This window comes from Monodon monoceros, unplaced genomic scaffold, assembly GCF_005190385.1.
Source record: "Monodon monoceros isolate NGI ecotype Baffin Bay Population unplaced genomic scaffold, NGI_Narwhal_1 Super_Scaffold_5, whole genome shotgun sequence".
NCBI classification, from domain to species: Eukaryota; Metazoa; Chordata; class Mammalia; order Artiodactyla; family Monodontidae; genus Monodon; species Monodon monoceros.
Window position 1 is genome coordinate 12,504,109 of NW_021703782.1, and position 19,756 is coordinate 12,523,864.

The following is a 19,756-nucleotide window of genomic DNA, read 5'->3' on the forward strand; positions in this document are numbered from 1 at the left end:
TTCTAGACCTCGGCTCTCTGGCCCTGATGGGCTCGCTCAAGAAAGTAACTGTCGGCCGCCAAGCCAGCCGCGGGGGGCTACCTGGTCCCCGGCCGCCGACCCCCAGACCCCACAGCCGGCGTTACCTATACCCTCCCCTCCGCCCGGCCGCGGCCCGCCGCCCGATTCAAATCGCCGGCCCCGCCTCCTCGGCGTCCCGGCGTTACTCTGAGAATCTCTACGCCCACGCCACTCGCACGTGTGCGCGCGCGCACCGAACTCTCCCAGACCTCTACCTCGCCTTCCCAGGAACAGGAGTGGCTTCGTGGGCTCGGAGAAACACCACCGCTAGCCGCAGTTGACACACTGTCCAGTGAGCTCCACTGCTGACCTGCGTCCCCGGGAACTATTTTCCGTGAGAGCCTCGCGGAGGAATTATCTAGTAGCGGTTTGGTTCCGTCCCCGGCCTTTCGATTGGATGCTGCGAACTTCGAAAAGAATCATTGAACCAATCCTGACAGAACGACGGGGGGGCTCTTACCCAATCAGCCAGTCCCGACCGCAGCCGTTTCCTCGGTGGGCTGAGCGAGTGGGAGGGGTTAAAGTTGGGAGGCTCTGAGTGGTTGTGGATCACTTCCAGCGCTCTGCCTCTTCCCTCAAGCCCCGCCTCCGTATGCAGATGAGCTCTACCTGGTGTTGGCTATGCGCCTGCTCAGTAACGCTTTGAGCCGCCGTTCGGCTCCAGGTTCAGCTCTGATTGGCTGAGAACCCTTCCCCGTCGGCTAGACTGCAGCCTCTCTTCCCTCCTTCCACCTGGGCTGGGTTAGTTAGAGCCCACCCAGTGCAGGGCGATGATTGGCTGAATTTTGGCCGGCGCTGCCCGCTGATTGGCGGAGCTTAGAGTCAGTCTGGGAGAGGTGGGGGAAGGGCCCCAGGCTGACTGAGGAGCCCAGGGGCGGGGTGGGAAGGAGGACCCGCCAACCTTGGGGTGTGGGTAGGAGAGTGCGTGCCTGTGTGTGTGTGTGTGTGTCTGTCTGTCTGTCTGTAAGGGAAGGAAGGTGGCGAAGGGAGGAGAGTCCGAGTGGGTGGAGGGAGGGGAAGGGCGGGAAAAGAAAAAGGTGGGAGGAGAGCCAGGTGGGAGGGTGGCGACTCACTCAGGACCCGGTGGGGGCAGCGCGATGAGGCGGGTGACCCTGTTCCTTAACGGCAGCCCCAAGAATGGAAAGGTAAGGGGGTCGGGAGGAGGCGAGGCGGGCCCGGCTGCTGGGGGCGAGGGCAGCGGAGTGCGGAGCGGGCGCACAGGGCTGAGGGCTGAAGTTGCGGAGAGGGGCTGGGAGCGGGAAGGTGGGCGTGCGCCGGGGTGGGGGGCGTCCAGGAGGAGGCGAACGTCGGGTCCCCGCGGCCTCCTCCCCACCCCCGGGATCCCTAGCCCGAGCCTGCCCTTGGACTCCCCAGCTGCTCTGGGGACCAGCGCGCAGGTCAACTTGTGCTCAGTCGTTCCCAAGTCCAGGTGTGGGTCCTGGAGACCAGAGGACTCGGAGGGCGTGGGGAGGGCCGCTATCACCTGATGCTTCTATTCCTCTTCCCACTTCCCCCAAGACCCCGCTGCCCCCCACCCCTGGCTACAGAAGGCGCCGGTTCCCACCTTCGTGCTGAGTAATGGTCTGCTCCAGAAAGTGGCCGTAACGACTAAGGCGTGTAAGGTTGATCAGGTGAAAAGAATTTCAACTCTTTCTCTCCGTGGATGAGTAAAACACTCTCCCATCCTAGGGCCAATAGACGGATGGAAAATTGGTGACATTTTCTTGATGGTCCCCCTCCCTCCCCCCCTTTAGGAGCCCCAAGCCCCGCCGCCGTCAAACTTTTGTACTCGCTTTAGTCTTTCGCCGTATTTTAGTTCCGTAGAGGACTAGGACAATAGACCAAAATGGATTGATTGGACATTGCTCTTTGCTGTGTTAGGCCTTTGTTGAGCGTGTGGTGCTAAATATTTTTCCAGCGCTGGAGTAAGCCAACATGAATCCTGTTCCTTCTCAGCCTCTTGCCCCACCCATGAAAGTTCGGCTTCTTTGGAAAATTTGACTGTTTAAGGCAGACGTTTATGGTGTGGCTAAATGACGTTTAGAAATAATTAAGCCTTGTGAGTCTGAGATGAAGATAGATTGGGCTCCCTGTTTCATTAGCCAGAATGGTTTGTTTCCTGCATCTTTCGGAAACATTGCACATTTTTAAATAGCGTAATTGTGCCACGGTTTAAAAAAATGGCTTTCCAGCTATTCTGCAGTTTTGAGTGAACGTACTGTAAAAATTTGAACCGCACTGTAGTGTGTTGACTATAATGTTGCGTTCTTCTGGTTTTAGAGATTTAATACTCATATAAAAACAGAACTGGCATAATAAATTCAAGTTCTTGAATTTTCACAAATGCTGCCTCAAAATAGGCTTCCCAAGATTCACATTATTTCTGACCCTTTTTAACTTTTTCTGTACCTGTTTTGTCTGTTGATTACTACTCATAATCTAAAACATATTGTTACGGGAAGAAAGATTTAGTAGATCCAAAGTTACAATTGCAGTATGTTCTCAAAAACAGATCTCTCATTGACCCTTTTATTTAACATCTCTGCTATGTTATTCCATGGAAGACAACATGTTTAGACCCAGCCATAAATATTTAACTATTTCTTCTGAAACTACTGAATTTTGTTCTTGTCAAAAGTTGGCTGGCTTAGTCTTGCCATATTTTTAATAAGGTGGCTTTTTTCTGAAAGCTACTTACTTTTGACTAGGTTAGGTTTTTTTTTGTTTTGTTTTGTTTTTTTGCGGTACGCGGGCCTCGCTGTTGTGGCCTCTCCCGTTGCGGAGCACAGGCTCCAGACGCGCAGGCTCAGCGGCCATGGTTCACGGGCCCAGCCGCTCCGCGGCATGTGGGATCTTCCCGGACCGGGGCACGAACCCGTGTCCCCTGCATCGGCAGGCGGACTCCCAACCACTGCGCCACCAGGGAAGCCCTAGGTTAGGTTTTTGGATTTGATTTTATTTGCTTTAAAAATATTTTGCTAGAGAATTGGAAAAAACTCATCTCAAATAGTTAAATGTGTTTATGTTACAAAGATTATAAAAACCCAAACTAGAGAATACCAGTATGATTCAATATTAAAAATAAGTCATGCCATAATCCTTGCTACTTAACTGGAAAACATTCTGTGCCAAACTTGTCAGTGTTTCCTCTCCTCTCCCTTAAGCTGATTAAAAAAATAATATTATAATTACTCTTATTTGACCAAAGAGAGCAGAATAATACATAACATGTATTTTCTGTATAAATAGTCACTGTATTTCGTCAGGGTTGGCATGATCTTGACATGATTTTTTATGGAGCTGAAACAAAGTACTACAAGGAGATAGAGTTTGGTTTCCTATCCACCGGTTGGAATGTCTGTGTCACTTTCATCATCTCCTTGTTTACCTAGCCTCTATTTTTGTTTCCTGGCCATAAGAGTAATGCCTGTCTTTTTCAAATAAGTTTCCCTCCTTTAAAGCTTGTTCAGTGGTTGACAGCCTGGGCCGTGAAGCTTGGGGTTAGGAAGACACAGAGTCACAGCAGGGGACTACATCATAGACTTTTGACTTTTCTGTACATTGAGTAAACATAAGTATGACTACTAAATGTTTTGAAGAGGGGGCTGTGCCTTCTCTAAAACAGTGCTTTCCAGAGTGAGAGGGTCCACCACAGGGGGCGTGCAAGAGGATCCAGTAGAGTTTAAGAAGAAATATTACACCTTTTATTTATATCTTTTACTTAAAGATATAAAATTATATTAAGACTTGGTTTGTCCAATCTGGAAAGACACAGGTGCTTTTTTTTTTTTTTTTTTTCTTTTCTTGCGGTACGCGGGCCTCTCACTGTTGTGGCCTCTCCCGTTGCGGAGCACAGGCTCTGGATGCGCAGGCTCAGCGGCCATGGCTCGCGGGCCCAGCCGCTCCGCGGCATGTGGGATCTTCCCGGCCCGGGGCATGAACCCGTGTCCCCTGCATCAGCAGGCGGACTCCCAGCCACTGCGCCACCAGGGAAGCCCGACACAGGTGCTTTTAATGACTGAGAATGTCAGCTGGTCTCGTCTTCTGAGAGGACGTTCACATGGGAAAAGCTGACAGTCGCTTCTTCACCGGTTGGTTCCCTTTGGCATATTGTGATATGGTGAAGCTTACATGTGCCAGGTTAAGATGTGTATTATACCGTTTTCACTAAATTAACCCTCACCAAAATGCCAAGTGGCTTGACAAGATTCCTTCAAATAAGATGCAGATCGAAGACAATACTAACTAGGCAAGCACAAGTAAGCCATGAGAAATGGCAGGGCTGCCACTTCTAATATAAACTCTCAGATTAAAAAAAAACAAAAAACAGGGACTTCCGTGGTGGCGCAAAGGGGTTAAGAATCCGCCTGCCAATGCAGGGGACATGGGTTCGAGCCCTGGTCGGGGAAGATCCCACATGCCACGGAGCAACTAAGCCCGTGCGCCACAACTACTGAGCCCACGCGCCTAGAGCCCGTGCTCCACAGCAAGAGAAGCCACCGCAATGAGAAGCCCGTGCTCGCTGCAACTAGAGGAAGCCTGCACACAGCAATGAAGATCCAACACAACCCAATAAATAAATAAATAAACAAATTTATAAATAAAAATGCCAATCTTTAAAAAAAAAAACAGTGGATTTATAGATCGGAGAAGAGGGCAAAAAGTGCCAAATTTTAAAGAAGACTATTTGAAGTCCTATTTAATAACTGCTATTAACAGTAAATTGCTCCCCAAGTGTATATCGTTCTTTGAGATATTAGCCAGTAATAGGATGAGGTCATCTCAATTAGCAAGATATTTCAAAGTACTTTCCAGCACACAAAGACAGTTTCGGATTTTTTTTTTTCTTTTTCTTTTAATGTGTAAAGTCAACCTTGAATTTGGCAGGAGTTCACTAAGCTTAATGATAAATATTTACGGGATTTTTACTGGTTTACTCATCGTCTTGAGTCAGTAAAAGTCCTCTTATCATTTGGGAAATTATATTCTTCCTGACAGTGGTATATACTTTATAAATAAGTAAATAAGTATACAAATGTTTGAGGCCATGCCCAAAAACGTTTTACTTAAGGGGTACATAGTGAAAAACATTTGAAGGCCATATTTCTAAAAAAAACGGGATCTTTACATTTTAGTTTGTTTAAGTTGCTCCAGAAGAGTCGGGTTTGAACCTTTTCATCCTCTCTCCATATGCCTCAGAATTCCCGTTGTTCTCCTTTTAACATTCTGTGTAATAGTTGGCATCAAGGAATATGAAATGAGAACTTAGATCTCTGAATGTAGTGAGTGGCTTTTGAGCAACCCGATGTAAATTCAAAGTTTCCGTACATCTTGGACATAAGTTGCTTTTTTTTTTTAAATTGAGAATATTCAATAATGTGCTGTGCCAGTTTTAGGCCTTTTGTATACCTTATTCATTCATTCAGTCAACACTTAGACTGAGTTCTGTCTTTGAGGAGGAACCATGCCAGGCCCTGCAGATATAGTGGGATATGAAATAGATCTTAATTCTGTACTGATGTTTACAGTCTTGGTCCCGGACCTGTTTTCTTCCGGCTTTGATATTAGGTCAGAAATGTGTTGTTGGTATTAACAGAGTTTCCAGAGTTGAATTCATTGTGTTGAGTTGAAGAAAGGTGAAAATCTATGTAAAGCTTTGTCTATTGAAATCTAAACATTAATAAGAAACTTGCTCTTCAAGTTTAAACGTTTTTAAAATGTATTTGATACATATAAAAGAATACAATAAAGAATATTAATATGCATAAAATTAAAAGGAAAATAATATAATGAATATCAGTAAACTTACCACACAGCTCAAGAAATAGCATATTATAAAAACTTAATGTTTGTCTACTTTCCTATATCCCATGAAGGCAGCCAATTTCATGAATTCTTTTTCAGTAAATAGTTTTGCCACGTATGTATGTATAAGTAAACTATATGTTTTGTCAGCTTTGGGATATATCATACCCTAAACTGGTATCACATTGTACATAGTCTTTTTGGTTTTGTTTTTGCGGCACGTGGGCCTCTCACTGTTGTGGCCTCTCCTGTTGTGGAACACAGGCTCCAGACGCGCAGGCTCAGCGGCTATGGCTCACGGGCCCAGCTGCTCCGCAGCATGTGGGATCTTCCCAGACCGGGGCACAAACCCGTGTCCCCTGCATCGGCAGGCGGACTCTCAACCACTGCGCCACCAGGGAAGCCCTACATAGTCTTTTTGGACATGAGTTTTTCATTCAGTATAATATTTCTAAGATTTCATCTATATTGTCCCACATACTGATAGTTTAGTCATTTTCACTGCTTTATAATAATTATACAAATTATATACAAATACTATCACAGTTTATCCATTCTCCTGTCAGTGGACAGTTGGGTTGTTTATTTTCTTTGTATTTTGCCATGAAATTGACCAGTGCTGCCACGAGTATTACTGTATATCCTGGTGCACACACGTGCAAGCATCTTTCTAGGGCAGTGGTTTGCAAACTTTAGCATGCGTTGGAGTCACCTGGAGGAATTGAGCGACTATTGCTGGGCCTCATTCCCCAGAGCTTTAGATTCACTAGGTCTGGGGTAAGGCTAGGAGTTTGAATTTCTAATCTACTTCCAGGTGATCCTAATGGTGCTGGTCTAGAGACCCCACTTTTGAGAACCACTGCTCTAGGATATGTGTGGAAGTTGTAATTATTGGGTATTAAGGTATGTGAATGTTTAATTTTTTAAAATAATGGCAAATTGTTTTTGAAAGTCATTGTGGTAATTTATATCTCACCAGCATTGCATAAACCCTCTCATTGATACATATCCTCTTCAACATTTGCTGTTGTCAGACTTTAAAATTTTTAAAATATTTTAATATTTGTCTTCTTGATGTAGTCATCTTTTTTAGGAATAAAATAATGTTAATTTTTGAAATGTATAAACTAAAAGTGTAGGCAGAGTAAATAGATTCTACATTTAGTTATTGTGATTGGTGGGTCGGTTGGGTAAATTGGCCTGCATAAATTCAATGATTATTTATTGATTGTGTATTATGTAATAGTTATGGTGGGCATTTTTAAAAAACATGTTTTAAATACATGTGCAGGTTTTAGCTTTTAAATTTGAATAACATAGATTACATTTTGAAAACAGTGTTTAAAGACAGATTAAAACTTCATTAAACTGATATGTCCTGGTAGGCACAGTGTACCATTTACTTTCCCAATTGGTGGATAGCTTTCACTTGTCGTGGGATCTGAAATTTAGAAAGAATTAAGTTAAATAGTAGTATAACATAGTGGCCGTAAACTTTATTTATTTATTTTTTGGCCATAAACTTTAATAGACATGCTTCTCAGTTTATTCCATAGAATGCTTCCATTCTAAGTATAGTGCTTAGGTTATTAAAATGGATAATCACAGTGGCATGGAAACTTCAAGTCCACACTAGGAAGTAGAACACACGTGAAGCAAATAGCCGTTGTAAGCGTGATCATTTTATGAATGCTTGGCCTCTCTGAGGACTAAAGTCAGCTTAGTAAATAACGGTTAGAGCTCACATCCATGATATACAAGATTTCCAATGTTGCTTTTTCCCCGCAGAGGTGATATATAATGAAGGGTACATGTGCCAGTCTGTTTGAGACTTTCTCACAAACTTAAAATCTTTTACAGGTATATCACATTTTAAAATCTGATATTCTCATTAAGATTTAAAATATTATGTCTGCAGTCTTACTTGTGAGTTATTTGTTAGTATGCTCAAGAGAGTCAGCTAAAGTGATCTTGTTGAAAACATGCTAAAAATGCCTTTCAAATGAAAAACAAGTATGTTGGCCCAACTTAAGGTAAATTTTCAATGCTATAAGATTCTTTGCAGTAATTTCAGTGCTGTTTTCTCTAATTGATGGCCCTTTGGTTATTTCATTTAAAGAAAATTTTCCATTACCAGATTACTTGTCAACTGCTAAAATAATTCTTATTTGTAAATCTAGTATCTAGAGCTATGGAAACCTTAAGTTAAAACATTTTTCCTTTATTGCATAAATAATAGAAGTTCATTGTAACAAATCTGGAAGGACAAAACAAAAACTCATAAGTGAACCTTAATTCTATCCAAAGATAGCCACTTTCCATACTCATATGAACTATATGAACATCACTTTAGAATTGCATTTCTACTGTGTACTTTGTTTTTTAACTTAATGTCAGTGGAAGAGACAAATATAACTGACTCACACACAGAAAAGGCATGTCCTCGTTCAACACTCTGAAAGCAATGAAAATTTCATCTGACATTCAAGGAACATTTATCAGAGACCTGCTATAAACCAGACACTGTGACACTTAAGAGGATCCTTTTTAAACTGGCTGCAGGTCTTTTCTGGTTGTTAGAGATTTGGGTCGTACAGGGAGGTACTTCATCGCTGCTCATCAGCATTACAAGGGATTATTGGTTACCTAAAATCACTGAATGAATAACCACTTTTTACAAATTAAAAATTTATTATTAAACCTTTACAGTCTAGATAGGAAGTCAGGTTAGAAAATATTTGAGGTAATGATAAATTGTGTTCAATACTATGTGAGGGCTTATTTAAGTGATAATAAAATAAATATGAACTCAATTTGTATCTAGAATGTGCTCCTTAGTATTACAGCCTACAAGGAAACACCTGTTGTACTTTGATTGCCCTGAAATTGCCAAACTGTGATGTGTGGCTTTGTTTTTGTTTTTAATCTTATAATCAAATTTGACTTCAATGGGGAGAAAAGAAAGATGGTAACTACTCAACCTTCCATACAAAACAACAGGGTTTGAGTTGGACTCTACCACTTGGTTACTGTGAGTTGCTATGACATGGTCAAGCCTAACAGAATTAAAATAGTTGTTTCCTTGTTCCTGACTTTCTTCTGCTCTTTGAAGCAGCAGTGTCCAATAGAACGCTCTGTGAGGAAGGAAATAACTCCATATCTGCGCTGTGCAATATGGTAACCACTAGCCATTGTGGCTGTTGAGCAGTTCATACATGACTGTTGTAACTGATGAACTGACTTATTTTAATTAATAGCAATACATTAAAACTTAAATAGCCTCTTGTAGCTAGTGGCTTCCAAATTGGACAGCGCGGCTTTCAAACATGGCAGGTGGCCTGTATTTTCATTAGGAAACAACTGACCCACAGGAAAAATCAAGTCAATCGAATGGAAGTAGAGAACAGTTTAATTTGATGGGTTTTTTTTTGTTCTTTTGTTTTTTTTTTTGTGGTACGCGGGCCTCTCACTGTTGTGGCCTCTCCCGTTGCGGAGCACAGGCTCCAGACGCGCAGGCTCAACGGCCATGGCTCACGGTCCCAGCCACTCCGCAGCATGTGGGATCTTCCCAGACCGGGGCACGAACCCGTGTCCCCTGCATCGGCAGGCGGACTCTCAACCACTGCGCCACCAGGGAAGCCCAATGTGATGTATTTTTGAAAAATAAGTTAGGTAAAGTGGTATGCTCTAATATTTAAATTCAGGAGCATAATATAGAGAGATACATAGAATTTCCAACCATTTTATGATGCTTGAGGGAGAGAAGTGAAAAGAAATGGGGTGGAGAAAGTTAATGTTAGGGCAAGGAGCTGATAATGTCAGGCGAAAGAAAACCATGTGAAGCTATACAAGAAGCAAAGAGCCAAACGACCAAAGCAAATGCAAAACACCTTTTACAGTCTGGGAACAGTGAGGGGAGAGTAAGAAGATCCTCCTTTCTAACAACAGCATTCTTGTCATAGTTGCTATTATACTAAGAATTTTCTAAATCTTTCTCCTCTGGAACTCGTATCTGCAATAATGGTTAGAATTCCAGGCTCTGTTACAAAGGTGAAAAATGATAGGAAATACGGGGGGACACATGTTCTTCAAGCTTCAATCATTTATGGCAGTGTCTGCTGGGTATAAGACACTCTGCCAGGTGCTTTGTGCTGTTATCTTTTTTATCATATGGTAAAATATACACAACATAAAAGTTACCCTTTTAGCCATTTTAAGTGTACATTTCGTTGGCATTAAGTACATTCATGTGTGTAACCTCACCACTTTTCATTTCCAAAACTTTTTCATCATCCCAAACAGGAACTCTGTACCCATTAGGCAGTAATTCTCCATTACCCCTTCTGCCCCATAACCTCCTTTCTTCTACTTTCTTTTTTTCTTTTTACATCTTTATTGGAGTATAATTGCTTTACAATGGTGTGTTAGTTTCTGCTTTATAACAAAGTGAATAGTGAATCAGTTATACTTCTACTTTCTATCTCTATGAATTTGCCTGTTCTAAGTACCTCATACAAGTGGAATCACATGATATTTGTCCTTTTTTATGTCTGGCTAATTTCACTTAGCATAATGTTTTCAAGATTCACGCATGTTGTAGCATGTATCAGAATCGTATTTTTTTTAGAGCTGAATATATTCCATTGTATGGATATGCCACATTTTGTTTATCCATTCACACGTTTATGAGCACTTGGGTTGTGCATTATCTTTAATAATCCATGTAGTTCCCTTTAAACTCTGCTTGCCTACCCCTCTTCCCCAAAATGCCCCAGCTTGCAACACTTCTCACAGGTCATGATCCAAGAGAAAAAGAGTTGGAATCTCTGTACTCTGCTGTTGAAACACTACACACTCCTATTGGCAAACAACTGGCTCCACACTTGACTGTTCATTTACTTAACGAAAATTTCACTGTCTGCTGTACTCCAGTGACCACTGAACAAAGGACTAGCCCCGGTTCCATTTCATATGGCACCTTTATCCAGTATCCTGTGGGAAGTCAGCTGGCTGCTCATGCTTCAGGTTCATCTCCTCACCCTCTTTTTTATTCATAATTTTCAGAGATCTGACTGATAATGATACAACTATACACAGTTACAGTTATGGCTGGAGCAAAGAATTCACTACATGTACAGAGTCTCTACCCCCTACCTAAGCAACTGCATGTATGTTGCACAAGTGTCAGACTGCCTGATTTAAAGCAGGACGGAGCAATTCATTGTAACCCAGGTCTACGCTGTACTTAGAATGTTAGCCAAAATTTGGATTTTATACAGTATATAAATAGTTATTGAAGTTAAATGAGGTGGGAAGTCATTAACTGTTCATATGGTCATTGACATGGTAAATGTTATAATAAACAGTAAATTTTTCCTGTTTATAAAAGTAAACCATTCCTGTAAGAAAGGAATAATGTAAAAGCAACATCTTAAAGACTTAATAGGTCTCAGGCACTTTGGGAAGCTCTTATCATGCATTAACTCATTTCATCCTTGTGACGACCTTCTGATAACAGGTGTAACTGTTCTCCTCATTGCCAGTTAGAGCCACAGAAGCATAAAGAGGTGAAATAATTTGTCTTGAGCTGACAGCTAGAAAATGCCAGAATCTAAAGTCAAGTGCAGGTCTCTTTTGTATCAGAACTGGAGCACTGTTTAACATACTGTAAGATTGTAGTTTGTTTTTAGTGACAATTTCTCTAGTCTTGGATTTCAGCAGTGTTAGGCACTAAGTAAATATTTCAGTCATAAAAGAAAAAGAGAAACTTTTAAGAACCTCTCAAAATCTCTTTTTATATGATAATCTGATTTTTTAGACCTGTTTATAGTATGGTGGTTTTTAATTTGTGAGTGACGAAATTGATTACGTAAGTTGTTCAAATTAATCTGGTGTGTTTACAGGTGGTCGCTGTATATGGAACTTTATCTGATTTGCTTTCTGTGGCCAGCAATAAACTCGGCATAAAAGCCACCAGTGTGTATAATGGGAAAGGTGGACTGATTGATGATATTGCTTTGATCAGGTAACCTTCACCTTTTTATAAGCCGTCTACAGTGTGCCCTCAGCTTCTTGGTGCTATGGTGTTTCCCTTAAGCAGTATTTAATCACTGTTAAGAATGCAGGATTTTGGCAAATGATTGCCTAGAATTTGCTCTTTGGAATTTAAGTAACTTGCACTTATGATGCATTGATCAGATAGAAAACCCTGAATACATTCCAATATACTCATAGTCTTTCTGCAGGGTTCACATATGGCTATGAGGAATCTCTACGTTACTAGAAACGGATCTAATAAGACATGAATTTTTAATACTAGAAACTTAATTGATCTCTTTTATATGCTACTGCTTATTGTTCAGTTCATTTCCTAAGAATGCTTTGAATTTTATAAGCGTTTACAGAGACCTACTTTGGTGAAAACTTGCTAAATAAGGTAGCATTTTAACTAGAGTTAACTCACCAGTGATCCACCACAGTAGTGGTTTTGGTTTGTTTGTTTGGGGTTTTGTTTTTTTAAGTATGCCAGGCATATTTTAAAACCAATGTCCAGTTCACCTCATTCCATCCTCTTGGTATCATAGAATTTTGGAGCAGGAGGGGGCTCAAAGAAGATGGAATGGGAACACAAACTAAGTACTGACTCTGTGCCAGTTAAGTTATATTTGCTTTGCCCAAATTACCTCATTTAATCGGCAAAGCATGGACTTTTTATTTATTTTTTTGGCTGCAAGGCATGTGGGATCTTAGTTCCCTGACCAGGGATCAAACCCACACCCCCTGCGTTGGAAGCGTGGAGTCTTAGCCACTGGACTGCCAGGGAAGTCCCTGCGTGGGTTTTCTAAAATTGATGTTGTGAAGATAATGATGTTCTAAATTATGGTAGTATACAAAGTTTAATATTCACTTAAACCCAGGTCAGAATAACCTTTCAATATAACATACTGCCTTTAAACACTTCTAGTCCCTTTGTTTTATAAATGAGGAAACTAAACATCTGAGAAGTTTAACATGACTTACCCAGGTCATACATTTAATAGTTGATTTTTGTCAATTAGAGGAAAACAAATTTTCATATTAGTCTTAAAAAGTTAACTGGCATGGTGAACAAGTAGAAAAGATTATAGACTTAAAAGATAAAGATTTTAATTCCAAATATATTAGAAGAGTTTCTTAGTTTTTCGGTATCTATCTCCCAGCTTCTATGTGTTTCTATGGATAATTGAATGATTTATATCAACCTAAATTTCTCCTTAACAAACACAGGCTCTGCTTCCAAGAAAAATTCTATGTGTTCCTGTGATGTCTTACAGAAATATAATTTACATTCTTATAGAAATAAAAATGTTTACAACATAGGTCGTAATTGAAGAAGGTCATAACTGAAGCCTTCTGAACTATAAAATATCTACCTATTTAGAACTCAAACTGGTGGTTGCCAGAGGGGAGGAGACTGGCAGGGTTGGGTGAAATAGGTGAAGGGGCTTAAGAGGTACAGACTTCCAGTTATAAAATAGATAAGTCACAGGAATGTAATTGGCAGCACAAAGAATATAGTCAGTAACACTGTAATAATTTTGTATGGTGACAGACGGTTACTAGACTTATCGTGGTAATCATTTCATGTATTTTGATTGTCAAATCACTATGTTGTACACTTGAAGCTAACATAATATTGTGTGTCAACTATACTTCAATTAAAAAAGAGCTAGGACAAGAAATAGTATATATTTATATTATATCTACCTGTTTAATAATTTGTGGTTCACAGTACAAGCTCTGATCATTTATACTAATCGTGCGGTGGGGTGGAGCAGGGAAGGAGGATATACACTGATAATCCTGATTTTTGAATTATGGGTATTCATTTACATTTAGGTGAGTATAGTGGGTGAGTGTTTACAGCAGAGTTATTTCCAATTATATTCTTCTTAGATTTAATATGAAAATTTATTTTCATTTCCAAAGCACAAAACAGGTGATGATGTGGCAGAAAACCCTAATAAATTATTTAGGGTTATAGAATTAAAGTGAAAGAAGAAGAGTTGGCTATAGCTTTAATCATATCCTTTGAACATAACATTCTTCAGTAGTATATTCTTCAATTGATAAGAAAGCTGAATTCACATAATTTGTATAGTGGGTTTCGTTTGTTTTTTCCACTTCAAAAGTACTTTCATGTGCAGGATCTTCTTTGAATTTAAATCCAGAGGCAGTTAAGTCAGGGGGTTAAGCACTTTGAATTTTATAAACGTCACAGAGACCTACTTTGGTGAAAACTTGCTAAATAAAATAGAATGTTAAGTAGAGTTAACTCATCAGTGATCCACCACAATAGTGATTTTGGTGGTTTTTTTTGGTTTTGGTTTTTACATACCCTCGGCAGATTTATCTCTTTGAGACAAGTGTCTAGTTCACCTCATTCCATTCTCATCAGATCATAGAATTTTGGAGCAGGAAGAGGCTTAAACAACCTGGGTTTAAACAAAAAACACTGGAACTTGGTCAACTTCTTGGCCACATAGATAGCAAAACGGATCTTCTACATTATTCTAAGGAATAGTTCCTCTAGTCAACAGATAATTAATGTGATTTCTGGATTTTGATGGTGGCTTTTTAAATTTTGATTTCCCCAGGGATGATGATGTTTTGTTTGTGTGTGAAGGAGAACCATTTATTGGTAAGTGACTTCCTTAAAAGCCAATTTTGTCTGCCGAAATAAAGATGAAATGGCAAATATTTTACATGGCTTTACTAAGCTTAACATTAAAAAGTGTCTTAGAGCAGTATTCAGCTCTTCATACCTTTTTTGATTCTGCATTGGGGGGGTGTGAAAGTAAATTTCTAACTTGGATTAGATGATCATATTTTAGTATGGATACCTCATCTTTTACGTGCTGTTAAAAGGCTCTGGATGTGCACATATTCATTAATTATGACATGATAGGGTGGTTTTGATTTTAGAACTATAACTGTTTTGTTTCGAAATTTTCTCTTTGATAGTAGTTATCAAAATCTCTGTTATGTTACATATTTTTTAAGCATATATTGCTTGAAAAAGTAATGTTTGCCAGTCATTCACAGCAGTTAAATCAGTCAAAAATGACTTGGTAGCAACCACACACACACACATACACACACACACACACACACTACCCTTCAGTTTCAAAGAAAGCTTATACAGTGTATATCTCAAAGGAAAGAGCCTGAGGCTTAAATAAATATTCTTCAACAAATATTTGATATATTTAGTTCCAGACCATCACACCCTGAATATTCAAGTATTTCTTTAAGCCTTCACAATAATTGTATTTGGTGAGTGGAGGTAGTACTCAAGATCATCACACAGCAACTTAGAAGTAAATGCATATTCTCTGTTTCTGCCTTAAGACTGAACAAAAAATTTTTCTCATCTTTTCTTATCCATTAGGCTAACAGAGTGGATTGGCAGGCAGTGGTCACTTAATTGGTTCATTGCATACATACAAACAACAAAACAAAAAGTGATTGATTAGTGTTTTTTGTTGTATCGTTACAAACTTTCAGAGTTAAAAATATTTGGTATGTTTTCATCCTCTGCATTTATCTATACCTAGATTATTTTACTTTTGGCCAGTGGAAATCCCTTCATGTCCTTCTTCTTTTAACACAACCCCATTAGTCTTTTCCTTACTATCTGGAATAACAAAGTGTTCATCTTATACTTCTCTTGTCCTAAACCCAAATCAGTGGTTTTTTTCTTGGAAGCCTTGATTTCTTTTAGTGGCAAATGTCATTTTAAGACCCAACCTGGGTGCTGGGGAGGCTCGCTGCTACTGGGTTCGTCATGATTACTAGGCTTTTTGGTGAACAGAGTTGGAAATACATGGCTAGCTAGAGGATAAAATTCATATATAATAAATATTATATGATATAAAGCTTTATATCACATATAACATATAAATAGATAAAATATCTCATGGGTTCATACTAATACTTTGGTTTATATTAGGATTATAAAGTTTTTATTTAACATCTTCTATCTTACATCTATGTCTCCTTTCTTGCATATCAGTAATCCTGGTTTCCAAGGACATAGGGAGTGATGGAATTGTAATGTCACATAATTACTCATTTCCTTCATCCTACACAAAATACACATAAAAGTTTCAATAATAATCCCAATACTTTGAATACCAATGTGACTACTAAAGACAGTTAAACATTTTTTAATATGCTCATTCCTTTCTTTCCTTACTTAAAAAATAATCGTATTGTTTATCCATTGTCAAATATTATTATTATATACTATATACATACACACATATACACACACACCATTGTATACTATACTCTCTCCCTTAAAACCATCACTTAGTTTTACTCCTCCAGTCCTTAAACTGATGCCTCGAGTGGTTGTCTGAAACTTGTTCTCTAGTAGATTCTTTATAAAGAACTTGTGAGAACTATATTCTCTGACATCTTGCATGTGGCTTCTATACCTGAAAGTCAGTTTGACTGGTCATAAAATCATATGTCATAACTGAACAAATTTCAAACTTTAATGATATGTAGTTTATTGTATTTCAGTTATACCTCAATTAAGTTGTTAAAAAATCCTTGGTTCATATTATTTTTCTTTAAATATCTTAAATATGTTACTGCATTTTTTTCTGACATAGAGTTTTGGTGTCAAAAAAAAATCTGATCTTTCATAAGTGATTATTTTTCCTAGCTCACCCGAAGGATTATTCTCTTTCTTTACAGTAATTTTACTGTACTTTTAAATTGATAAATTTTAGTATACTATTTCTGGGTGTTCTGAGCTGTTCTGGGTTGAATCTCTCAGTTATGTGGTGGGCCCTTTCAATATGTAGTTTCACATCTTTTTTTTTTTTTTAATTTCAGATAAGTTTTCTTGAACTTCATGTATTTATTTTGTTACCATGCTTTGATTTTTCTCCTTTCAGGACTCCTATTGTATATGTGTTGGATCTTCTACACTTGTCTTCTATATTTGAAATCTTCTGTTAAATCTTTTTCATCTCTTTCTTCATTTCTTCTTGATTTTTAAAGCTTTCCTCTTTTCAATTTTTATTTTCCTTAAGGCATTATCTGTGATGTTCTTTCACTCCTGTGTTTCTTCTAGTTTAATCTTCATTTCTGAAATGGTTTTTATTTCTAATTCTCTCCAGAGTTCTCTTGCCTCATTTCTGAATTTTGTGATTCTGGTTTATGTTGCTTTTTCATACCTTGTATTATTTACTTCTTTTAGCATATTTGGAATATTATAGTTTACCTATTTTGTGGCCATTTCTTTCTGGCACATTTTCATTATCTGGCACGTTTTCATTATCTATAGGAATGTAATTCTTCCTATTCTTTTAATAATCTTGTATGGGATTTTCTGTTGCTCATTTTTATATGAAATTAGTTTTCCTTAACTTGAGAAGGGAGCTGACTTAGGAAAGTTTTTGTAATTTCATGGCTCTAGGTGTCCCTTTTATGTTGTTTTTATGAAGTATTAAAAAATATGGAAGTCACCTTCTAATATATTTTGGTTCTGCTTGACCTTTTTTGACTTTTATCTGGACTCCTTTTCCTTTTGTCTTTGTTGTCTCTGTTCTGTTCAACTTGGATTCTTTTCCCAACATCTTATCCTCAGTGTGGGACTTTGTCCTAGGTGGGAGCTTTGGCTGGGTGGGTTTTGAGAGTTCATTTTCAGCCTCTTCAGATCTTACTGCAGACTGCTTGAATCACCCATGGTTGGAGTGGGCACACCCCTCCCACTTCCATTCGGCTGTTCTCAAGTAGACTTGCTGAGTTTTGAAGTGAGTATTTATGGGTTACTTCTGAATTCTTAGGATCATCACATACCCTGTTGTTTCTGTCAAGGATGCTTCTTCTTTCAAGGATGCTGATGCCATGCTTCTCTTCTAGTTGTCGGTGTTGGCGGGATACCTTATCACCTAGTTTTTTTTTAGATACTGTCTGTGGGTATAGGGCTTGCTGTCCTAGTAGCTCTGGCATGCTTTTATCTGTGTGTTTTAGTTTAAAATATTATACTATTGCCATCTTCCCCAAACCCCCCCCAACTTAATGTTTATTTTTTCTACATGTCATCTCTAGACCCTCAGACAGATTCTAAAGTACCGGAAGTGTTGTCAGGATCTCACACAGACTGGCTAACATTAAATGTTGGAGGGCGGTACTTTACAACCACACGGTAGGTGCACGTGTATGTGTGTGTTGAGTGGGTACTATGTACTGTTTGTTCTTTCCTTCAGTTTGCTGATGTCCTTAGAAGATATTCCAGTGCTGCTTAAATATACTATGTGATTTGAAGCCAATATTTAGAAAATTTTTTCTAAGAGTAGAAAATGGTTCACAAGTCATTCCAGAGAAAGCATGAAAAGCATGAATTTACTATTTTTAGAATATGCTTTTAAAATATTGAGTAATATACATGCAACACAAGTAAAAAATTAACAGTATTGAAATTTGTAGACTACAACTGCTTATACTAAAGGCATAAGAAAAATGTAAATTTCGATCAAGAAAATTGTTATACAGTAGCTTGCTAGAAGGATAGATCAGCATTGAAATTAAAGGCAACGAAATCAATATTTAAATCAAAGGAAGTGCCAGATTAGAAGAGATTTTGATAAATGGCAACTTACTGCACATTTTTGTTTCCCAGCATCACTCCTCCCAGGTTATAGCATGCATCTTTTTGAGAGAGCAGCTGGGATCAAGTATACTCTTGACTTAAATATGTTTGTTTATAAAGACAAATGGAGAAATCAATTTTTTTCCCTGAATTCTTAGGAGCACTTTAGTGAATAAAGAACCTGACAGTATGCTGGCCCACATGTTTAAGGACAAAGGTGAGTGCAGTGAGATCACATTTTGTGTGATCTGTTTGTAGTTGTATTGACTTTATAACTCCTGTCCTTCTGTACTTTTTAATGGAATCAGTAATAATTTTTACAAGAGTAAAAACTTACTGGTATGTTATGCAGTTTTCCTTCTATAAATTTCTAACTTTGTTTTTTGTTTATGGGGGGGCTTTCTTCATTTTAATGGTCTCACAGGTGTGTGGGGAAATAAGCAAGATCATAGAGGAGCTTTCTTAATTGACCGAAGTCCTGAGTACTTTGAACCCATTTTGAACTACTTGCGTCATGGACAGCTCATTGTAAACGATGGGATTAATTTGTTGGGTGAGTTTTCAATGTAATTCCTCACACTTTTTAGGATTTGTATTTTCTTTTCACTTACTTAATAATGTATATTTTCATAAAGTAAAAGTATCTTTTCCATTTTTAAAACTAAATGTTTTTACATGCATATGAGTATAAATATACACTCATACATCTACACAGGTAGGTAGTCTTTCAGGTATACATCTACCCCATACATTCCGATTTTAGATTCTAAATAGATTTAGATTTCATCAGTAAGGACGCTAAGGGATTTTGTTGTTTGTTGTTTTTATAAATTTTTTTTTTTAATTTTTATTTATTTTTGGCTGCTCTGGGTCTTTGTTGCTGCATGTGGGCTTTCTCTAGTTGCAGCGAGCGGGGGTTACTCTTCGTTGTGGTGCGCAGGTTTCTCATTGCGGTGGCTTCTCTTGTTGCGGAGCATGGGCTCTAGGTGCGTGGGCCTCAGTAGTTGTGGCACGTGGGCTCAGTAGTTGTGGCGCATGGGCCACAACTGCTCTGCAGCATGTGGAATCTTCCCAGGCCAGGGCTTGAACCTGTGTCCCTTGCATTGGAAGGCAGATTCTTAACCATTGTGCCACCAAGGAAGCCCCGTTGGAAGATTTTTAATTACAGTTTCATCATTACTTGTGATAGGTCTGTTTATATTTTCTGATTCTTCCTGGTTCAGTCTTAGAAAATTGTACCTT

The 19,756-nt window shown here is 39.0% G+C and overlaps 1 protein-coding gene across 1 annotated transcript in view; it reads left to right on the plus strand.

Moving 5' to 3' along the window:
* Nucleotides 1–955: 955 nt before the first annotated feature.
* Nucleotides 956–19,756, plus strand: part of KCTD9 (potassium channel tetramerization domain containing 9) — a 53,676-nt gene continuing 34,875 nt past the window's right edge. The window contains exons 1-6 of the mRNA XM_029204008.1: nt 956–1,205; nt 11,769–11,890; nt 14,502–14,545; nt 17,974–18,070; nt 18,673–18,731; nt 18,939–19,067. Coding sequence (XP_029059841.1) covers nt 1,158–1,205; nt 11,769–11,890; nt 14,502–14,545; nt 17,974–18,070; nt 18,673–18,731; nt 18,939–19,067 — 499 coding nt within the window. The 5' untranslated portion in view covers nt 956–1,157. The remainder of the gene's footprint in view (nt 1,206–11,768; nt 11,891–14,501; nt 14,546–17,973; nt 18,071–18,672; nt 18,732–18,938; nt 19,068–19,756) is intronic.